The sequence below is a fragment of the Bos indicus x Bos taurus genome, chromosome 17, assembly GCF_003369695.1.
Source record: "Bos indicus x Bos taurus breed Angus x Brahman F1 hybrid chromosome 17, Bos_hybrid_MaternalHap_v2.0, whole genome shotgun sequence".
In the NCBI taxonomy this organism is placed as follows: Eukaryota; Metazoa; Chordata; class Mammalia; order Artiodactyla; family Bovidae; genus Bos; species Bos indicus x Bos taurus.
In genome coordinates this window covers 10,310,307-10,329,610 of record NC_040092.1, presented here as the reverse complement: position 1 = coordinate 10,329,610, position 19,304 = coordinate 10,310,307, and the positions used below count along the sequence as shown (strand labels likewise).

The 19,304-nt window shown below is 58.8% G+C and overlaps 1 protein-coding gene across 1 annotated transcript; it reads right to left on the bottom strand.

Annotated features, from left to right (window-relative positions):
• Positions 1-516: 516 nt before the first annotated feature.
• RAB35 (RAB35, member RAS oncogene family) lies at positions 517-19,237 on the bottom strand. Its single transcript, XM_027566603.1, has 6 exons — positions 19,078-19,237; positions 13,709-13,759; positions 9,414-9,537; positions 4,091-4,215; positions 3,842-3,966; positions 517-2,711 (listed from the first exon to the last, which is right to left on the bottom strand). The coding sequence occupies exons 1-6, from the start codon at positions 19,127-19,129 to the stop codon at positions 2,583-2,585; spliced, it is 606 nt and encodes a 201-aa protein (XP_027422404.1). The 5' UTR covers positions 19,130-19,237; the 3' UTR covers positions 517-2,582.
• Between the last annotated feature and the right edge of the window lie 67 nt (positions 19,238-19,304).

The following is a 19,304-nucleotide window of genomic DNA, read 5'->3' as shown; positions in this document are numbered from 1 at the left end:
CCTGGGGGGGTCACCTCATGTTGGCACCAAGTCAGTGGACTCAGCCAGGAAGAGGCGTGCGCACACCCTCCACCCGGAGAGTGAAGGCAGGCATCAGGGACAGCTGTTCTGTGAGCTGTGACCCAAGGTGCCACGTCCACCCTGGCCCTGGGTTCTTGGCCAGCACTACAGCTGCCTGGCTCCAGGCACCAGGCCCCAGCAGCGCCGCTGACCAAGCCCCAGGCAGACCTGATAGCTCAGCAGAAACCTCGAGGTAGAAAGAAGTCACTATAGGCACATCCTTCCAGAAGGAGAAACATGGCGCTTCCCGTGGCGTCTTTCTTACCGTGTGTCAGAAGGGGGAGCTCAACCTGGACCCACCTTTCGCGGACAGAGCCACCCTGGCTTCTGAAAGTGTCCCCGGGCCTCGACGGACACCTGTGCGGGACTCAACAGACAAGGGCTGGACCCAACGGGTGGGTAGCAGCCAGGCCCACCCGGAGCACAGCTGGAGGAGAGCAAACAGACCCTGCAAGAAAATTTGGCAGCTTGAACCTTTATTTTTAGTAGTTTTTTTTTAAAAAGCATAATTAGAAACTTTCAATACAGAAATAATCCTAGCAAACCATTTAAAAGTGTTGTTGTTTGACAGGAAGTTCACATCAGGTCCACCAGGACGCTGGTCCAGCCCTGAGTCCCCCCCCACCCCCACCCCCCCATTCATGCGTGAGACACTCCGCGGACCGGCACGCTGCCATCACCAAATCTCCCCCCACCTGGGTCTGGGTGTCCAGCAGCTGAAGCCACGGAGGCTTCTTGCCTGCTCTGGCAACTTGCAGGACGCCCCCCACTTATTGCCTAAATCTGCAAGCTCTGCCACACCTGCGTCACCTGAACACTCAGGGCTGAGCCCCGATTCTCCACGTCCACCGGGGACCTGGGGTGGCTGGGACAGTCCTGAAGACAGGCGGCGCTGTGGCCCCACGCACCCAACCCGACGGCTGCCTACTGCCAGCCCCCAGCCCCGCAGCACCCCCACCTTGTCCCGTGGCTCCAGAGTGAGGAAGGCCTGTCACCCCGATATGCGGGCTTTCGGCAGTCTGGGGGGAAGTGGAGAGAGAGGTCAGACGAAACCCCCTTTTATTGATTAAAAACCCATCAACAGTGACATGGGAAATCTGCAGTGAATCTGTGATGTGATTGTCCAGTCAGGGCTTGACCTGGAAATGTAGGAAAGGAAATCTAGTAAAACACATCATGGTGCTGAAATAAATTATTCCCAGGTTACATGATCTTTTAGGGGAAAGGTGAGTGTCGAGGGGGAGAGGGGGTGACCATAATCAAGTGCAGAAGACCCTGATCGTTCCTCCAAGGGCACCAGGGCGAGTCACGGCTGGCGCCCAGCCCAGGCGGCCATTCCCTACCACCCGGCCAAGAAATTCTCATGCTGCCTTTGTACTAAAACAGTCCCATTACGGACCCAAGGCTGCCTACATCCAGCTCAGAGGCACCATCCCCAGGGCCCAGTGGCCCAACACCCGCTCCCCCACACTGAGGGGTGCCAGGTGCTCATCAGAGACCCGGGACTCCAAGGGAGGCCCCTCCTTTCCCACCAACAAATGGCCAGGAGCCCAGCTCCACAGCGACAGGAAGCCATTCCTTTTTTCTAAAAACACTGGACCCAGAGTGGGGAGGCCACAACTTTTGCTGCTGTGCCAACCAAGCCTCAGGAAGAGAGAAAAAAACTATGAGGAACTTAATTCATTTGATTTGGCTTCACTTTTATCAGTTAAAATGACACTCCTTAGCAGCTCCCCCACTGGCAAGCCCATCTGTGCACAAACACACCCCTACCTTTCTGTTGGAACCCAAACAGGTTGGTATATCTAAATCAGAAGCCACAGCTCCCCTGGGTTATAGCTGAGGCGTCTGAAAGGCAGGACGAGAAATTTGTGGGCCAAAGGGCAGGAGTGATCTCTCCTCTGGAAGCGAAGGGCCAGACCTCCAGGGGGACCCTGGGGCCCACCTCAAGGCGGGATCCCCAGCTGCCGGAGTGGTGACGGGGTGGGATGGGGGCCGGCCCTCCACGCGGGGGAGATGCTGATGCCGGTGAGAGAGAACGAGTCCCGTGGAGCCCACGGCACCAGCCCAGGTTGGCAAAAGGTACGTGTTCTAGAACGTGATCCTGTCCTCTCCGGAAGCTGCTGGCGGTAAGTCGGGGTGGGGTCGGGAGGGGAGGGGGTGTTGCAGCAGGCTGGCACGAAGGAGGCAAGAGCCGGAGCGGGATGAGGGCGGCGCGCTGGTTAAAGCGATATACACTATGTACAGACTCCGGTTAATCAGTCCGCTCAGCTGGCAGCGTCCTTACCAGCCCGGGCACTCGGCCGGGGGACAGGGGCGCCGGAAGGGAAGGGCAGGCCGTCCCACACCTTCTTGGCACTCGAGAGGGGGGAGGAAGTCCCGACGGCACCTCCCGGTACAAAAACGTGGAGAGAATTCTTTAAATAACGGCACGGAACTGAGACTGTCCCCCAGGAGAGGAGCCCCCGGCCAGGGGCGGGGGGGCACGGCAGCAGCGCAGTCTCTGCAATGGGCTGGGGGCATTAGCAGCAGCGTTTCTTCCGTTTACTGTTCTTCGTGAGCTTCACCACGTCATTCTGTTGCTGCTGCTGCTGTTTCGCTAGGTTGTCCTTCTTTGCCCGGAGGACCAGCTCTGTGATGCAGTTGAACATCTGTGAGGGTGAAGGAAGCAGGGCGGCCTCAGACCGGGGAGGAGACCCTGTCACAGCTGCGCCCCCCGCCCCGTGCTGGTCAGCGCGGCCTCTCCCGCCTCCCCGGGCCCAGCCTTCCAGTCCACTGGGGGCTATTTCTGTACTTCTGTCTTCAAGCCCCATCTAGAAGGCGATGCTACAGAGGTCAGAAAGGAAAAGCATCAAAGACCTCTGAGCTGTCTCAGGGAAGTCAGCCTCAGGGATTTTCCAGCCTTTCTGTGAAAGGATAGAGAGCTCCTTTCCTTCAGCTGACACCTCGGACGACACAGATAAAGGTGTCCCTGAACTGGTGACGAACCAGAAGCAGCCAGAGTCTGCCCACTCCACACTACCTCATTGCACAGCCCACTGAGAACCTTCCCCAGACCACCCAAGACCACCCCCAGCTCCCTCCACTCCTGGGGAAGGAATCAAGTACAACCTAGGGGGCAGGGCTCACCCCTCCCCAACCTACACGAGAATGGGGGAGCCTGGAAAGGGCTCAGGGCCCTGCTGCAGGCCCCTGGGGGAAAGGCCCACGGTGTGACCCCAGCCGGACGCAGGGGCCCAGGGTGCCCACTGCTGGGTGGCTTGTGTCCCAGGACGCAGAGTGGATCAGCCCCCTGGACCTCTGGGCTCCAAGCCCACGGGCAGGACCTTCCCGAAAGCTCCCAAGCACTTCCAGCAGCCCTGGCACATGTGGTACTCGGCCCGCCTGGGGCGTACTCGGGGCCGGCCTCGACACCCACCAGAGCTCTGGAGGCCACAGCAAAGCAAGCTGCTCTGCAGGCCAAGGCCCAAGGAAAGAAAGCCAGAGAGCAGAGCGGGGAGAGAGGGCAGTGGGGGGCGGGGAGGACTGAGCGGACGCGGGCTTGGCTGAGGGCAGGCCCACGTCTGAGGCAGCCTCTCCCTCAGGACTGCTGAGGTGCGAGGTGGCCCCGGCAGGGAGATGCCCAGACACGGAGCCTGGTGCACACAGCAGGTACTCGATCAGTGGCCGCTAAGACGATGCTGTCGACTACCGGCCCGGGTCAGCCAAGGCAGAGTGGGGAGCCGGGGTTGGGGTGGGGAGCGTGCCCGCGCTCCCAGCCCTTCCGGCGCGGGGGCCTCACCTCTTCCACGTTAACGTTCTCCTTGGCGCTGGTCTCAAACAACTGGATCCCCATCTGCCCGGCGAACTTGTAGGCGTCTTCCGTCTCCACCACCTTGCGCTCGGGGTCGTCGTTCTTATTTCCCACTGGACCACAAGACAGAGTCAGCCCGGCCCCCGGCCCCGCCCCGCCCCGCCCCGGGCCGCCCCACGCCCCGCCCACCTGCCGGCCCCGCCCCGGGCCGCCCCGCCCACCGGCCGGCCGCCTCACCTAGGATCCGGCACACGTCGTCACAGTTCTGGTTGATTTCATGAAGCCACCGCTTCACGTTGACGAAGGATTCGGCGCTGGTGACGTCGTAGACCACGATGACCCCGTGGGTCCCCCGATAATACCTGTGGGACCAGGGTCGGCGTCAGAGCTACGGCGTAAACAAGGGCAGCCCCTTCGCAGGACCCGCCGGCCCGCACCCGGACAGCAGGTGGGGAGGGCAAGGGGCCGGTGCGTCCCCCCAGGCCCGGAGGCCTCAAGCTGACGTCGGGACCTGGTCAGCACTGCCGCTCACCCTGCTCCCCGAGCGCAGTGCGTAGGGAGCGCCCCGCCCTGTGGGGTCAGCCAGATTGTTCAGAGGCAGCCGAAGGCATGAAACTTAAGTTCTTGTTTCCTTTTTCAAGTTCAGGCAATGGGGCCTTCCCTGATGGTTCAGCGCGAGACTCCCAAGTTCCCAGTGCAGGGGACCAGGGTTCGATCCCTGGTCAGGGAACTAGATCCCACCAGTGGCAACTACGACCCGACTGCTACAACTAAAGGTCTCCTGCGCCGCAACCAAGACCTGGCAGAGCCAGGTAAATAAACACAAAAAGAAAATATTCAGGCAAGGTTTACATTCGACAGCATATTATCACTGTGCTCTTTAACATCCAAGAAAGTTTTTCTGTCCTCAAATCTGTCTTAGTAAAATGCCATTTCAAGGACAGGCGCCACTTGTGAGGCCTGCCAAGGTCTGTTCACACCCCAGTGGATGGGCGGGAACCTGCCCTCCTGCCACTCCAGGCTTCAGGCAGGAGGGGCTGCTTCAAAAGTTCAGGGGGACAGACAGGAGCACGGGCCTCATGCTCCTCCAGAGAGCCAGCTTTGACCCAGCGGCCAACACGTCACCTCACCCGGTACAGGGAGACACTCGCTCACAGGGGCCTCTGAGAGGGAGGGGAAGACCCACTGCCCACAAGAGACAGGCTCATGGTGGACAGCGGCCTCCCTGAGCCAGCCCGAAGCACCTCCACCTCTTGGGCCCGTAGGACAGCAGGCCCTCCCAGGTGGCAGTCCTGAAGCAACACACGCCCCGAAAGGACGGAGCCGGCCGGGCCGCACATGCACCGCGTTCTCAGCCGCCCGCCCAGCAGCGCTCTGGCAGACTCCTCACAGCCCCATCCCGTGACAAAATCAACCAAGCTCCATCTCTGAAAGGCGGTGTGGACCTGGGAAGGTTACTGCACGCACCTCATGGCACCTTGGTTCCCTCAACTGTAAAATGGGGGTACCAGGATGCAACTCTGGGGGTGGCTGTATGACTAAGGCGATAATACATGTTTTCACAAGGGCCAGCTCTTTATCCGGAGAAGGCAATGGCACCCCACTCCAGTACTCTTGCCTGGAAAATCTCACGGACGGAGGAGCCTGGTAGGCTCCAGCCCATGGGGTCGCTAAGAGTCGGGCACGACTCAGAGACTTCACTTTCACTTTTCACTTCTATGCACTGGAGAAGGAAATGGCAACCCACTCCAGTGTTCTTGCCTGGAGAATCCCAGGGACAGAGGAGCCTAGTGGGCTGCCGTCTATGGGGTCGCACAGAGTCGGACACGACTGAAGCAACTTAGCAGCAGCAGCAGCTCTTTATCATCACCACTAACAGTCCTTCAGCGACACTCCGGGCCCCAGACGCAGGCAGAGGAAAACCAAAGGCGGTGAGGGGGGCTCCCTTGGGCTGGCCACCAGGGCGGCGAGAACCGCCCATTCTCCACTCTGAGACCCCGCCTGACGTCTCCTGGGGCTTCGTCCACCCACAGCTCTGCTTTCCTGGGGACAAAGCCCTGCCCTGGGCAGCCCGAACAATCAAGCCATCCACGCCCTGCCCCCCTTCCCCCCAGATCATCACCTGGGTCCACCTGGGGGTCGCCCACCTGAGCAGGTGCAGGAGAGCAAGCCAGGAAACGGGGAGAGGAGGGAGACAACTGTCCCCTGCCAGCAACGGACATGAGAACAGTGCACTGTGCTGCCCAGCCTCCTTTGTTGACGACAACCAAAGATGCTGAGAATCTGCGGAGGGAGGACCAGCCTGGGGCGTGGAGCTCGGGCGCTGGGCCTGTCACTCCCCGCCATCAGGCACCACGTCCACGTGCCACAGCTTGGCTCTGTGCCAACATGACCTCGATGCTCTCCGCTCACCGGCTACCACAGACAGGAGGCCACCACGTCACCGCTAGGACAGGAGGCTGGTGAAGGAGCTGCCGGAAGCCATGGCCTGGGCCGGGCCTTCCCTGCCTCGGCCTCTCCCACCACCACCCGACCCGCACCCCTAGCCCCACCGCTCGGGGTCAGCGAACCCCAGCAGCCACAGCCAAGAATCGGTGAGGGGACAACAGGGCACTCGTTCTCAGCAGGCGGACAGGATGCAGTTTTAGTTTCTCTTTTAGAGCCCTGAATCAGAAAGGGCCACACTATTGCCCCCAGACTGCCCCACCCCTGACCTTTTCCCAGCTCCTTCCCTCAGCAACCACCCCCAGCCCGCACGGCTCCTCCACCCTCCTGGGACAAACCCAGCTTGCCCTCAGGTGGCCGAGAACTCCAGTCCCCCCAAAGGATGAAGGAGGCAGTTCACCCCCTTCCTGCTGCCCTGGAGGGAGCTGACCCCAGCCTGCTGCTCGGCCTGTGGCCACATCTCTTGTGGCCACAGGCCCAACGTTCTCAGCTGGTTTTAACCCACAGGAGCCACCACATCATCTGCCGCTGGCTCAGCCCTGGTCCCTGAGGGTGGGGGGCCAGCAGAGGGCGGGGCCGTGGATCCACTAAAGCGCGGGTCCCCACCCTCCAGGTCGCGGACCAGCACCTCCTGTCAGATCAGAGGCGGCATGAGGTTAGAAACGAAGTGCACAGTAGATGCCATGAGCAGCACGTCCCTGCTGCTCCAGAGGCTAAGCCTGTGCTCCCAACGCAGGAGCCCGGGTTCAATCCCTGCTCGGGGAACTAGAGCTCACATGCCACAACTCAGAGTTCGAATGCCGCAGTGAAGACCCGACACGGCCAAATAAATAAATAAATTTTAAAAATATGTCATGTGCTTGAACCATCCCCAGGCCACACACGCCCCCACCCCCAGACCAAGGAAGAACCATCTTCCACGAAATTGGTTGCTGGTGCCAAAACGGCTGGGGGACAGCTGAGTTAAAGGCAAGAGTCTTGGCACAGGGCAGACCTCAACTCAACTCCTGCCTAACTGACCAAGCCAGGTCCCTCCACCCTCTGCGGGCCTCGCTTTTCTTGTCCGTACATTGGAGAGAACCACAGGACTCTTACCAGGATTAAACGAGATGAAGCAGCCACAGTCCTTGGCAACAGTCCTGGCCTAGAGGAGGACCCCTGGTCAGTGCCCACACCTCGCAACACCGACAAGAGGTCCTGGTCTCATTCAGGCCTGGAAGCTCGGGCGGCCCAGGCTCACGGCATCCGACTACCCCGGGAACCTTGACTCCAGCTGCCCCTCAGCTCGGGCCTTGCTGGCAGCCGCTGACACAAGGGGGCTCCCGCAGCTCATCGGGAGGTGGCTGCAGAGACCTGCCCTGCAGAGCTCCCGGGACTGGGGACCCCCAGGCTCTCAGGGGGTGTGGATCACGGCACATGTGCGTGTCTCAGGGCTGGCCCAGTCCTGCTCCAGGGTGGCTCAGGATCCGGCCCCTGAACCCCCTTCACCAGGGCTGCCCACCCACCGGTCTGTCACCCCCACCCCCCAAGCTGGCACCCCCGGGTTCCCCTGCACTCTCAGCCACCACCCTGGGGGCTCTTCACCCCGACACTTCGCACCCCTGGGATGCCGGCAGCCCCGATGGGTGGCCATCCTGGGGGCCGCCTGCCTCCACCTCGCAGGGAGGAGAGGGAACTTGGTGGCGCCTCCCCGAGAGCGCCCCACCACAGGACCCGCTGGAGGAGGCAGAAGAGAGGCCAGGAGAAGCAGCAGCCACTCCAGGCTGGGCCCGGCTCCTACTCTGCACACACCCCTCAGAAGCTCCCCCATCCATAAAACCAGGGTGATGAGAACACCAACCGCAGGGAGCTCCACAGAATCTTCTACGTGAAGCCCAAGCACATGGGACCTCGCATTAATGCAAACCCCAAAGACAAGCCCCCCAGGAAACCAAAGAGCAGAGACTTTAGGCAACTTGCCCAAGGTAACCCAGGGGGCAGAAATGTAAATTCCAAACCGCCTGCCTTCAAAGTCCTGTTCTTTCCCGGAACCTGTTCCAGTAACAGCCCAAGAACCGAGAGCCACTCCGCAGGACCCAGCACAATTCCGCCCATTTACAGCAGAGATTCAAAGGTCCTGCGGCAGCAAAGGAGGGCGACCCTCAGGGCGAGCTGAGTCTATTAGTCGCTCAGTCATGTCGGGCTCTTTGCGACCCCATGGACTGTAACCCACCAGGCTCCTCTGTCCCTGGCATTTCCCAGGCAAGAAACAGGAGTGGGTTGCCATTTCCTCCTCCAGGGCATCTTCCCGACCCAGGGACTGCATGAACCCAGGTTTCCTTCACTGCAGGCGGATTCTTTACCATCTGAGCCACCAGGGAAGACTCCAGGATGCGCTGGGTCCCCAGTCAACAGCTTTGGGGCAGAGGAGGGGGCCGCCCAACAGCCTCCCACCTATCAGTGCTCCTTCCAGACCCCCAACAGAGAGACGCTCCTCCACGTCAGGGTGGTGACGGAGCTGGCACCTCCAGCAGGCGAGCTGACACTGAACAGGAGTACCCTCGCTGCCCGAGTGTCTGACCTCCCGGCGAGGCCAGCACCAGCACTGTGACCCTATTTTAAAGACAAAGGAGGGACTTCCCTGGTGGTCCAGTGGTTAAGGCTCTGCCTTCCAATCTCGGGGACACGGGTTCGATCCCTGGTTGGGGAACTAAGATCCCATGGTACACCAAGCCCCAAGCACTGAGCCCGTGCTCCACAGAAGGGGAAGCCCGCACACCACGACCAAGACCCAGAGCAGGCAAAATAAATAAATACATAAATCTTTAAAAAATAAAAATAAAGACAAAGGAGCCAGAGGTTCCGCTGACTGACGCACACTGCCCTGCCAGCCCCAGAGGGAGGTGCAAGGCTACTACCGCCGCAGGCAAGAGCGCGCGCACCCTCCGCTTTTCTGGTCTCAAGGGGAAGGGCCGCACCTCGGCCAGGAGCGCACCTCCCCACAGCCTTGGGGGCGTCCAGAGCCATTTCCCAATGGCGGGGGCTGGGGGTCTGAGTGGAGGCAGGGGGCCTGAGTGGGGGTGGGTGGTCTAAGAGGGGGGAGGGGGTCAGAGCGGTCTGGGCTAGCCTGACTCACGTGGAGGTGATGGTGCGGAAGCGCTCTTGCCCGGCCGTGTCCCAGATCTGCAGCTTCACTTTCTCCCCGTTGATCTCCACAGTCCGAATCTTGAAATCCACTCCGATCGTGGTGATGTAACTGCCTGCACACACAGGGATGTTAGCACGGCCCAGGGCCGCCCTGGTCAGACTGCGTCCTCAACAGCCCAGGTGACCCTGGGCTCCACCCCGCCTGGCTCACTCCAAGTGCCTGGAGGACACAGCCCTGGACAGAAAAAGAGTCTGAGCCCCAAGGTGAGGGCAGGAGACAGGATACAATGAAACCAAGTGATAAAGAAGACAATTTCAACAGCAATGAAGCCATCAAGGAAATAAGAGAAGAGACCATGACTGCAACAGGAAATGCTCCACCAGAGTGGCCCGGGAACCGTGGGGGAACCACGACACACTCTGGGTTTCTCTTTTCTACTCCATTCCAAACATTTTAAACAACCCACAAAATTAACTTTCTAAAACATAAACAAGTCATATACACCCTGTTATATACAAAATAGATAACTAACAAGGACCTACTGTATAGCACAGGGAATTCTACTCAGTACTCTGCAATGGCCTAGAAAAGAGTCGAAGGAAGAGTGGATATATGTGTATGTACAACTGATTCACTTGCTGGACACCTGAAACGAACACAGCAATGTAAACCAACTATGCCCCAATTAAAACACACAAGTCGTGACCTGCGATTTGAAAGACTGCTCCAGGCAGAAGAGGCAGCAGCAGAAATAGCAATGGGGCGTGTGTGTGTGTGTGTGTGTGTGTGTGTGTGTGTGTGTGTAGCAATGGGGCGTGTGTGTGTAGCAATGGGGCATGTGTGTGTAGCAATGGTGTGTGTGTGTAGCAATGGGGCGTGTCTGTGTGTGTAGCAATGGGGGGGGTGTGTGTGTGTGTAGCAATGGGGCATGTGTGTGTGTGTGTAGCAATGGGGTGTGTGTGTGTAGCAATAGTGTGTGTGTGTGTGTAGCAATGGGGCGTGTGTGTGTGTGTAGCAATGGGGCGTGTGTGTGTGTGTAGCAATGGGGGGGGTGTGTGTGTGTAGCAATGGGGCGTGTGTGTGTGTGTGTAGCAATGGTGTGTGTGTGTATGTGTGTGTGTGTAGCAATAGTGTGTGTGTTTGTGTGTGTGTGTAGCAATGGGGGGTGTGTGTGTGTGTGTAGCAATGGGGCATGTGTGTGTGTAGCAATGGGGTGTGTGTGTGTGTGTGTGTAGCAATGGGGCATGTGTGTGTGAGTAGCAATGGTGTGTGTGTGTGTGTGTGTGTGTGTGTGCATATAGCAATGGGGCGTGTATGTGTGTGTATGTGTGTGTAGCAATGGTGTGTGTGTGTGTGTGTAGCAATAGTGTGTGTTTGTGTGTGTGTGTAGCAATGGGGGGTGTGTGTGTGTGTGTAGCAATGGGGCATGTGTGTGTGAGTAGCAATGGTGTGTGTGTGTGTGCATATAGCAATGGGGCGTGTATGTGTGTGTAGCAATGGGGCGTGTGTGTGTAGCAATGGTGTGTGTGTGTGTGTGTGTGTGTGTGTGTAGCAATGGGGTGTGTGTGTGTGTATGTAGCAATGGGGCATGTGTGTGTGTGTAGCAATGGGGTGTGTGTGTAGCAATAGTGTGTGTGTGTGTGTGTGTATAGCAATGGGGCATGTGTGTGTGAGTAGCAATGGTGTGTGTGTGTGTGTGCGTGCGTATAGCAATGGGACGTGTATGTGTGTGTATGTGTGTGTGTAGCAATGGGGTGTGTGTGTGGTATGTGTGTGTGTGTGGGGGGCGGGTGATCTGAGGTTGAGCACATGTCGGGAGGCAGGTTGGGGTGGAGGTTCCAGGCCAGTTCTCGGCTTTTGCGCCATTTTCAAGAGCTTGGACTTTCTCTTGTGTGTGACAGGGAGGCATTGAAGGGTTTAACCCAAGCATGAGCGGCATTGTAAATAGCTCTCCAGGGGCATCTGTGTGAAAGATGGCGCTGGAGAGAATTTCTGGCAACAGAACAGTCTCGTCCAGGCTTTCAAAGGCCCGAGTGCTAGGAAGCAGGGGTCCCCAGCCTCCGAGAGCTAATGCCTGATGATCTGAGGTGGAGTCGATGACATAGTAACAGAATGGAAGTGCACAACGCAGGTGATGCGCTCGAATCATCCTGAAGCCCTAACCCCCACCCCACCCCGCCTGTGGGAAAACCGTCTTCCATAAGATGGGTCCCTGGTGCCCAAGACGCCGAGGACCGCTGCTGGGAGGAGCCCACACGCTCACTCCCTCTGGAGCTGACGGTGACGCGGGGCTGCAGACAAGACACACGGACTGCATCGAGAGTGCAGAGCGGCCAGGAAAGGCCAAGGCTCAAAGTCGGGTGCAGCTCAAGGAAGGCTCTGGGGCAGAAGTCACACTTGGGCCTGGCCTGAAAGAACAGGTACATTTTCCAAGGCTGCGACCAGGCTGGGGAAGGACATCCTCGCCAGAGGAAAGGGTGGAGGCAGAAGCACAGAGACCAAGGCGGCCTCAGGCTCCGCGGGGACCGGGCTCCGCCCAGGAGAGCGGCCCAGCACCCAGCACCGTGGGCCCGTGAAACACGGCTGACCGCTGAGCGAGCGAGCGAGCTGGTGAAGACACAAAGGAGGGCGAGACGGCAGGAGGGAGGAGGCTGGACGGGGAGCTGAGGACAGTGTGAAGGCCAGCGGTCTTCAGCAGGGGGTGGTTGAGGCCCCCCCAGCCTGCCCCCCAGGATGCCTGGTGATGCCTGGAGACATTTTCATGACACAGCTGGGTGGGGGGTGGAGGACGGGGGCACAGAACAGCCTCCACAACAGAGAACTGCAGGGCCCAGAGTGTCCGTGGTCCTAAAGTGGAGAGACCTTGCTATGAGCTCGGCTCGCTTAAGAGAGGTCCGCTGAGGTTTTTAAACAGAAGAGACCCTACTAGAGACGACGAATTCAGCAGCCTGGCATGGGGTGGGCAGGAGCTGCTGGGATGCCTCAGGTGAGAACCAACCACAGTCTGAGCTGGTAGGAAGAGTGGAGAGGAGGAGACGGGCTGCAGCAGAGAGCCCTTTGAGAGCTCCAAGCGGACGGGGCGGAGGGGAAGGTCTCCCAGCTCAGTGGCAAGTGCCCACTGGCTACCATTCCTGAGCAGCAAGGACAAACCGGCGATGTCTCCTCGCCAGGAGCCAGCGGCGAGGAGCTCCACTCGCGGCAAAGGTCGCGAGGAAGGAGAGATTCCTTAGGCCCGGGCCATCCTCGCAAAAACTCCGCGTGGCAGGGATGGTCGTCAGCTCCTCTTTTAAAGGTCAGCTGAGACTCAGTCACGCTCATGGTGATGCGGAGAAGACAACTCTTTCCGATGTCACACCACCGCTGTCAGGAGAAACCCACCTCTCCCCCGAGAGAGAGGCGCCTGCCACGTGACCACTTCCCTCCACGGCATCGCAGGGCATTCCTTCAGTCCTCGGTCAGAGAGGCCAGGCCGACCTGAAGCCTCTGCACTGAACCAGTGAGCTCCAGCAATGAAAACGTGGCCCACTGGGATCGGGGAAGCAAGATCAAATGGGCAGCACTTTCCGCCCATCAGCTGAGCAAAAATGGAGACCACTGAGACCCAGCAGCGACTGGCATTGACAAGGGGCTCTCTGAGCCCTTCAGCTTCTCACAAGTGCGAAAGGCCAATTGGCAGGACCTGTGAAAACCTGAAAAGCACATACCCCCTGACCTCGTACCTCTGCTTCTATACAGGAATAAATGCAGTGTCCCAAGAAACGCGGCACCATTTGAGAGAGGCTACCAGAAAGCAAGCAAGCGCGCGTCAAGAACACTGTTGAACCACGTGCACCCCTGCACAGCCCAGGAAGCTGCACAGCCACTCGAAGAACCACAGGGCTGCGTGTTGACGTGCAAGGGTGATCTCCGATGTGCTGGGGGGGCCGCCCACCACAGGCGGGGGCAGGGTGAGGGGGGACACTGAGCGTCAGTGCGGGGCAGGGGACCAGGAGCTTTCTCTTTTCATGTTGTTCAGTCTTCCTGTTTGATTCTTTAGATGGGCATGTCCTAAGCGTCAGTTTTTTGTTTCTTTCTTTTTTCAATGTTGGGGCACAAAAAAAGACCCTGAGTAGAAAAATGATGGGCCTGCAACTGTTTTTTTTTTTCCAAGAAGACAGCTGGAGACTTCTAACCTACTCGCCACTCCCCGCTTCTGTCTGCTGAGGCAGAGACCAGGGTGTACCGGCGCCAGGGGAAAGGATTTAAAACCAAAACACCCAGCAGCACCCCAGGGGCACACTCACCTGAGAAAGTGTTGTCTGCAAAACGTAACAGTAAGCTGCTCTTGCCGACACCTGCAGGGGAGAGGGCGGGGGGTGAGAGGCGGCCTGGGTCCCTGCTCCAAGCCCGACCCCACTTCGGGGAGACAGCCCGGGTCCCGGCTCTCCAGACACATGACAGCACCCACCTACCTCCCTAGCCAGCCTCCCACCGGAACACCCCTCCCTCTCCACCTCTGACCTTGCCCTCCAACTCAGGGTGAGCCCCAAACTGCCCCCAAGCCAGAGACAAGGAAGGGGTCCACGCCCGGCTCCAGCAACCCCTCAAGGAGACCCGACAACAGCAATGAGGCTGAGGAAGGCCGACCCTGTGCTCCTGTCCCCAAGGCGTGTCCAGAACACCGTCCGGAGAACACATCACGTGCAGCGCTTCAGCTTGGTGAGACGGGGGCTGCACGGCTGCAAAGCACCCTGGAGACCATCAGGGCTTTCTGCAGGCGAGGAAAGGGAGGCCCAGACAACTCAAAGCCACTGCTGGCCACTCTCCCCCGGCCAATGCCACTGGTGGGGAGGGGGTGTCCGCCTGACACTCCTCAGTCCGACAGCTCACGGTACTCAGACCGTTTCACTTACCACGACCTCTCCTGTTCCAAGGATGGACAGAATCCTCATAAGGATTGTTGAAATCCCATCAACACCCACACCCGGCACCATAAGCCCCCAGGTACACCTGTCCTGTGCCCTCCTGTCCCGCCTCCGAGGCCCGCAGGGTCAGCCAAGCACAGAAGGAAGCCCGCACGCACATGCCCGCAAGCCCAGCTGCATCTCTTAAGAGGAGGCACCTGAGGTTCCGAGACCTACACGTTGGTCTCAGAGCCTCGGCAGGGCTGGGGGGCAGTGCTGGATCTGAGTCCTGCGGATACATGCTGCTCTGGGAGTCTTCCTGTGTCTGCTTCAGGAAGTGGAATAATAAAAAGACCTGGGATTTCCCTTGTGGCCCAGGGGCTAAGACTCCACAATCCCAATACAGGGGCCCCAGGTTCGATCCCTAGTAGGGGATCCCACATGCCCCAACTAAGACCCAGTGCAGCCAAGTAAATAATATTTTAAATAAATAGAGAAACCCAAAGAGGCTCCTCTGTCTCATTCCTGTTAAAGAGTTTTAGCAGCACTGCTAAAAGCTAGACGTGAAAAGCTCCTCACCCGGGGTCTCAGACGGCACCCCTGCACATCCAGCTCAGAGCTAATTGTGAGTGTGAGTGTGAGTGTGAGTGTGTGTGTGTGTGTGTGTGTTCCCCAAACCCGCAGAAGGCCCGGCCTCTGCCCCCTCCCCAGCTGACCCAGGCATCCTCTCTGACTAGCTCCTCTGAGGACCTCTCCCAGTGGGTGAGTCGCCCAGGGATGCCCAGAAGAACCGGTCGGCCTCACAGAGCGAACCAGGCTCGGGCTGTCCCGATGGCAGGCCGGCGCTGCTCTGAGCAGACAGGAGCCGCAGCCAGCCCCAGGCCCACCGCTCAGCGCCTGTGAGCACCGGGCCCACTTCCTCATCGCTGCCCCCGCGAGGCTTCCTGTCGGCCAGGCCGGGGCGGGGGGCAGATTCCGGGCCGGCCCCTCGCGGCAGTGCTCTGCCCCACGCCACCACCCCACGGGTTCCCTGCTTCCTCCCAGAGCCTCCTGGTCTGCTTACTCAGCGAAAACCTTGTGTCTGGGCCACGAGTTCCTCCAGGAAGGGGATCTCACCTCATTTGCCCTGCATGGTCCTGGGGCTGGAAGCCGGGCCCAGCATTTAGTAGGCGCCAACAGAACACTGTTCAGTGAACTTGTGACTAAACCAGGGCCGATCACCACCTGACGCTACGGCTGCAGCAGGAAGAGGAGCCCAAGCGCGGGTGTTCAAACTCTGGGCGGGCTGGGGGGAGCAGAAGCCTAAGGGATTGGGGTACGCCCTCTGCCTGAAGCAGGAAAGCAGCAGCGTCCCCCCAAGCCTGGCCTTGGGGAGTGGGGGAGGGGGAAGGGCGGGGCTTCATTCACCCCAAGCTCATCTGCAGAGCTGCTCAAAACCACTACAGTCACCCCGTCAACTGCTACTTCAGGCCAACACCCACCTCTGGCCTGGCTGGTCCCTCTGGAAGGAAGGGAAACCCACCCTGAGAAACGCGTTTCCTAAATGTCCCTGAAGAGGCAGCCTTGGGAACACACGCAGCACCCACAGAAGCAGGGAAGTGCAGGGTGCCGATCGGCCTTCAGCTCAGCCGAAGTCAACAGCCTCCCCACGGCCACTCCAGCCCATCACCCTCGACCCCGCAGGGAGTATAAGCCCGGCCCCTGATGCCTTCTGGAAGCGGGGAGACACAGACTCATTCTGTAAAAAACGGACCCACCACTTTCCATCTCCACCAAACCCCAGCCCTCCCCCGCTTCTGCCCCTCGCCCTGCACGCCCTGCACTCGTCCTCAAAAGATGCTCGTCCTCAAAGCCTCCACCACAGGCCCCACCTTGGCCATGCTCCTCCCGTGTGCTCCAGCTCCTTCACTCCTCCTCATTTCAGTTCTCTACTGTTGAAGACCCCAAAATCTTTGAATAAAGTGTGCTCAGCTTTAATCCTGGCTCAGTAACTAACTCACTGTACAACCTCAGACAAGTCGCTCCCCTCTCTGAGCTGCAGTTCACTCAGCTGTGGAGTCAGAGGCTTTAACTTGATCTCCAACACAGCCTGCAGGTTCTAAGAATGAGTCTGATCGGCCCCCTGGACCGGACGAACTGCTGTTACAGAGCCAATGTTAGAAGCCCCTGAGAGACCGTGTTCCACCTTAAGCACAGAAGAGAGATGCAAAAGCAGAGGGTCTGTATTCCAGAAGCAAGGACAATGTGGCAGAGTGGGAAGAAGAGCTCTGGATTTCTACAGAAAGGGACTAACATTCATCGAGGGCCTACTGTCTGCCAGGCCTGACACCAGCTGCTCATAACGCATCATATGCATTAACTCCTGGCTTTGCCCTAGAGGAGGGCATGGCAACCCACTCCAGTGTTCTTGCCTGGAGAATCCCATGGACAGAGAAGCCTGGTGGGCTACAGTCCATGGTGTCGCAAAAAGTCGGACACAACTTAGCAACTAAACAACAAACAAGTTTATTATGAAACTATTTTGCTATTGAAAAAAAAAAAACCTGGCTTTACCTCTGAGGAGCTGTGCAACTTGGGGCAAGTCGATTAGTCAGCTACTCTGAGCCTCAGTTTCCTTATTTGACAAACCACACAAGCAATGGGTAAGAACCAAATGAGAGAGTGTCTATGAAATCGTTTGAAAACCCTTAAGGAAGCATCACATAAGAAGCCAGATTCAGGGGAGGGTGAGACGCCAGTCTACCTTGCTCAGCTGCCAGAGCTTAGCCTGAACTTTCAAGGCTTTGAGTGGCAGCGCACTGTCAGGGGACGTGAAACTGCAAAGCCTAGATCTCCTCTAGTCAACAGTCTACATGCTCAGACCAACCACGGAGCCGGATCCATAAATCCTGACCCAGTGAGTCTTCTCCCACAACTAACTTCAGAGTGAAGAATCAATACATCAGGTAGAATGTATGGTGAGAAAGAAGGCCCAAACCATGGCCTGAGTTTCACTGGGGAGAAGGTGCATCTTCTGGCTAAGCTTATGCCCTCCATTTTTGTGGGGCTACACGCAGGCCCCAGGCCTCTTGCAAAGGGACAGGGACCTTGAGCGTGGTAAGCTGACCTTAACTCCAAAAGGACAGAAAATCACCCTGATGCCAGCCCCTCCAGAACCAAGGTGAGGGCTGAGAACGAAGCTCAAAAGGCATAAGCGTGCCAGGACCCTGGGAAACACCCAAGGCCGTGCTGGTCTCGAGGCTACACAGCTGGTCTGGACTTCTCTCATTCACACCAAAACGAATCCATGCTCCCCTGCCCACAGCTACTCTTCACCTCCCTCATTAGCCCTTAAACTTTTTTCCCTTCCATGGGCAACCACAGAAACCTCAGCCATCCTTCACCTGATCCGAGTCACCGGCCACGTCGCAATCCATCTCCACTGTGAGACCACGACCCAGCCACTCGCCTGGTTCTGCCTGGGCTCTGACACAACGCTCCAACTTCAAGGCCTAACAGCCCCTTGATTTGGTCCCCGCTTTCCCTAACAATCCATGGGCTCCACCACCAACCTGGCCTCTGCCTCCAGTCACATGATACCGTTGTCAGCACTCAACTCAGGTCTGGTCTGTAAATCTGGGCCGTTCCCAAGCCTCCTTCCCCGTCGTAAAATCCCAGCACCTCAGCTATGCTCCTATAAACCTCCCAGGGCCTACCTCCCTGACCTTTTGGTCACCCCATAAACCTGCTTACCTGCCACACTCCAAACACCTCTACAACCTTCCACCCTTTCTCAGAAACAAGACTATCTTTTCTGAAGATGTTGGATATCCATTCATTCAATACATACATATTAGGCACCGACTGGGTGCCAGGCACTGGAGAGAGACTTAGGAGCTCTAAAGGAGGGTACACTTTTTTGTAATGTTGGCTGACCCACCTCCAGCTCTGTCCAGCAGACAGTGTGCAACAGCAAACACACAGGGAGCGCTCACTATGTGCCCGGTTCTGCACACTGCGCGTGTATTATCTCCTTGAACAACACTCCATCACCCCAGCGAGGCGGATCCCATTGCTGCTCCATTTTACAGATGAACACAGGGAACCCCACAGAGAGAATAATTCAGCAGGAATGTGCCAGACTCGGCGCGAAGTGCTTTACCTGTCTTACTTCATTTAAACTTCACAGGAATCCCATGAGGCGGGTTCTGAGATTAACCACCCCCCACCCCCGCCCCACTTTCCCCAGGAAGAAACCTAGGCTTACAAACGCTACTGACAACCACACACCAGGAGCTCCCTTTCCGCCAGGTCCAGTGTGAAGCACTTTTCCAGCTTCATCTCACCCAAGACTCAGGAACTACCCAGCGAGGCAAGTCCTCACCTCTCAAATGAGAGAACCGAGGTTCGGAAAGGCGAAACAACTCGCCCAAGGTCAGGGTGAGGAAGCTGGTAGTCCCGAGACTCGAACCCGGCTCCCTCCAACTCCAGAGGATCGCGAGACTGGACCAAGGTCACACGTGGGGCAGAGGGGTCGGCGCGGCGAGCGGACCGGGAGCCCGGACCCGAGCCCCGCGCGCCGGCCCCTCCGCTCCGCGGCTCCGCGCCCCGGCCTCACCCCGGCGCGCCCCGGAGCCCCTCTGCGAGCCCCTGGGGCCGCCCGGCCGCCCCGCCCGGCCGCCCGGTGCGGGCCGGCACCTCCCCGCCCGCCCGGCCGCCTGCCCTCCCCGAGGCCCCTGCGGGCCGCGCCCGGCAGGGCCCACGCCGCCTCCGGCCGCTGCGGCCCTCACCGCTGTCGCCGATGATGAGCAGCTTGAAGAGGTGGTCGTAGTCCCGGGCCATGGCGGGCGGGGGAGGCGCGCGCGCGCGCGCGAGGGCGGGCGGGCGGGGTCGGTGCTGGCCTCGGGATCCGCGGTTCCCTCCGGGCTGCTCCGGCAGCGGCGGATCCACTTCCCGAACAAACAGCCGGAACTGACAGAAACACCTCCCTTCGCTCCCCCTCCTCCTCCTCCTCCTC

What these genes read in the sequence shown, in the direction of transcription:
- RAB35 (XM_027566603.1), bottom strand. Translation starts at nt 19,129, where the DNA reads ATGGCCCGGGACTACGACCACCTCTTCAAGCTGCTCATCATCGGCGAC. An exon ending in GCTCATCATCGGCGACAGCG is followed by an intron (nt 13,760 to 19,077) that starts GTGAGGGCCGCA and finishes TCTCCCCTGCAG; the next exon opens with GTGTCGGCAAGAGCAGCTTA. An exon ending in CGACGTGTGCCGGATCCTAG is followed by an intron (nt 3,967 to 4,090) that starts GTGAGGCGGCCG and finishes CTTGTGGTCCAG; the next exon opens with TGGGAAATAAGAACGACGAC.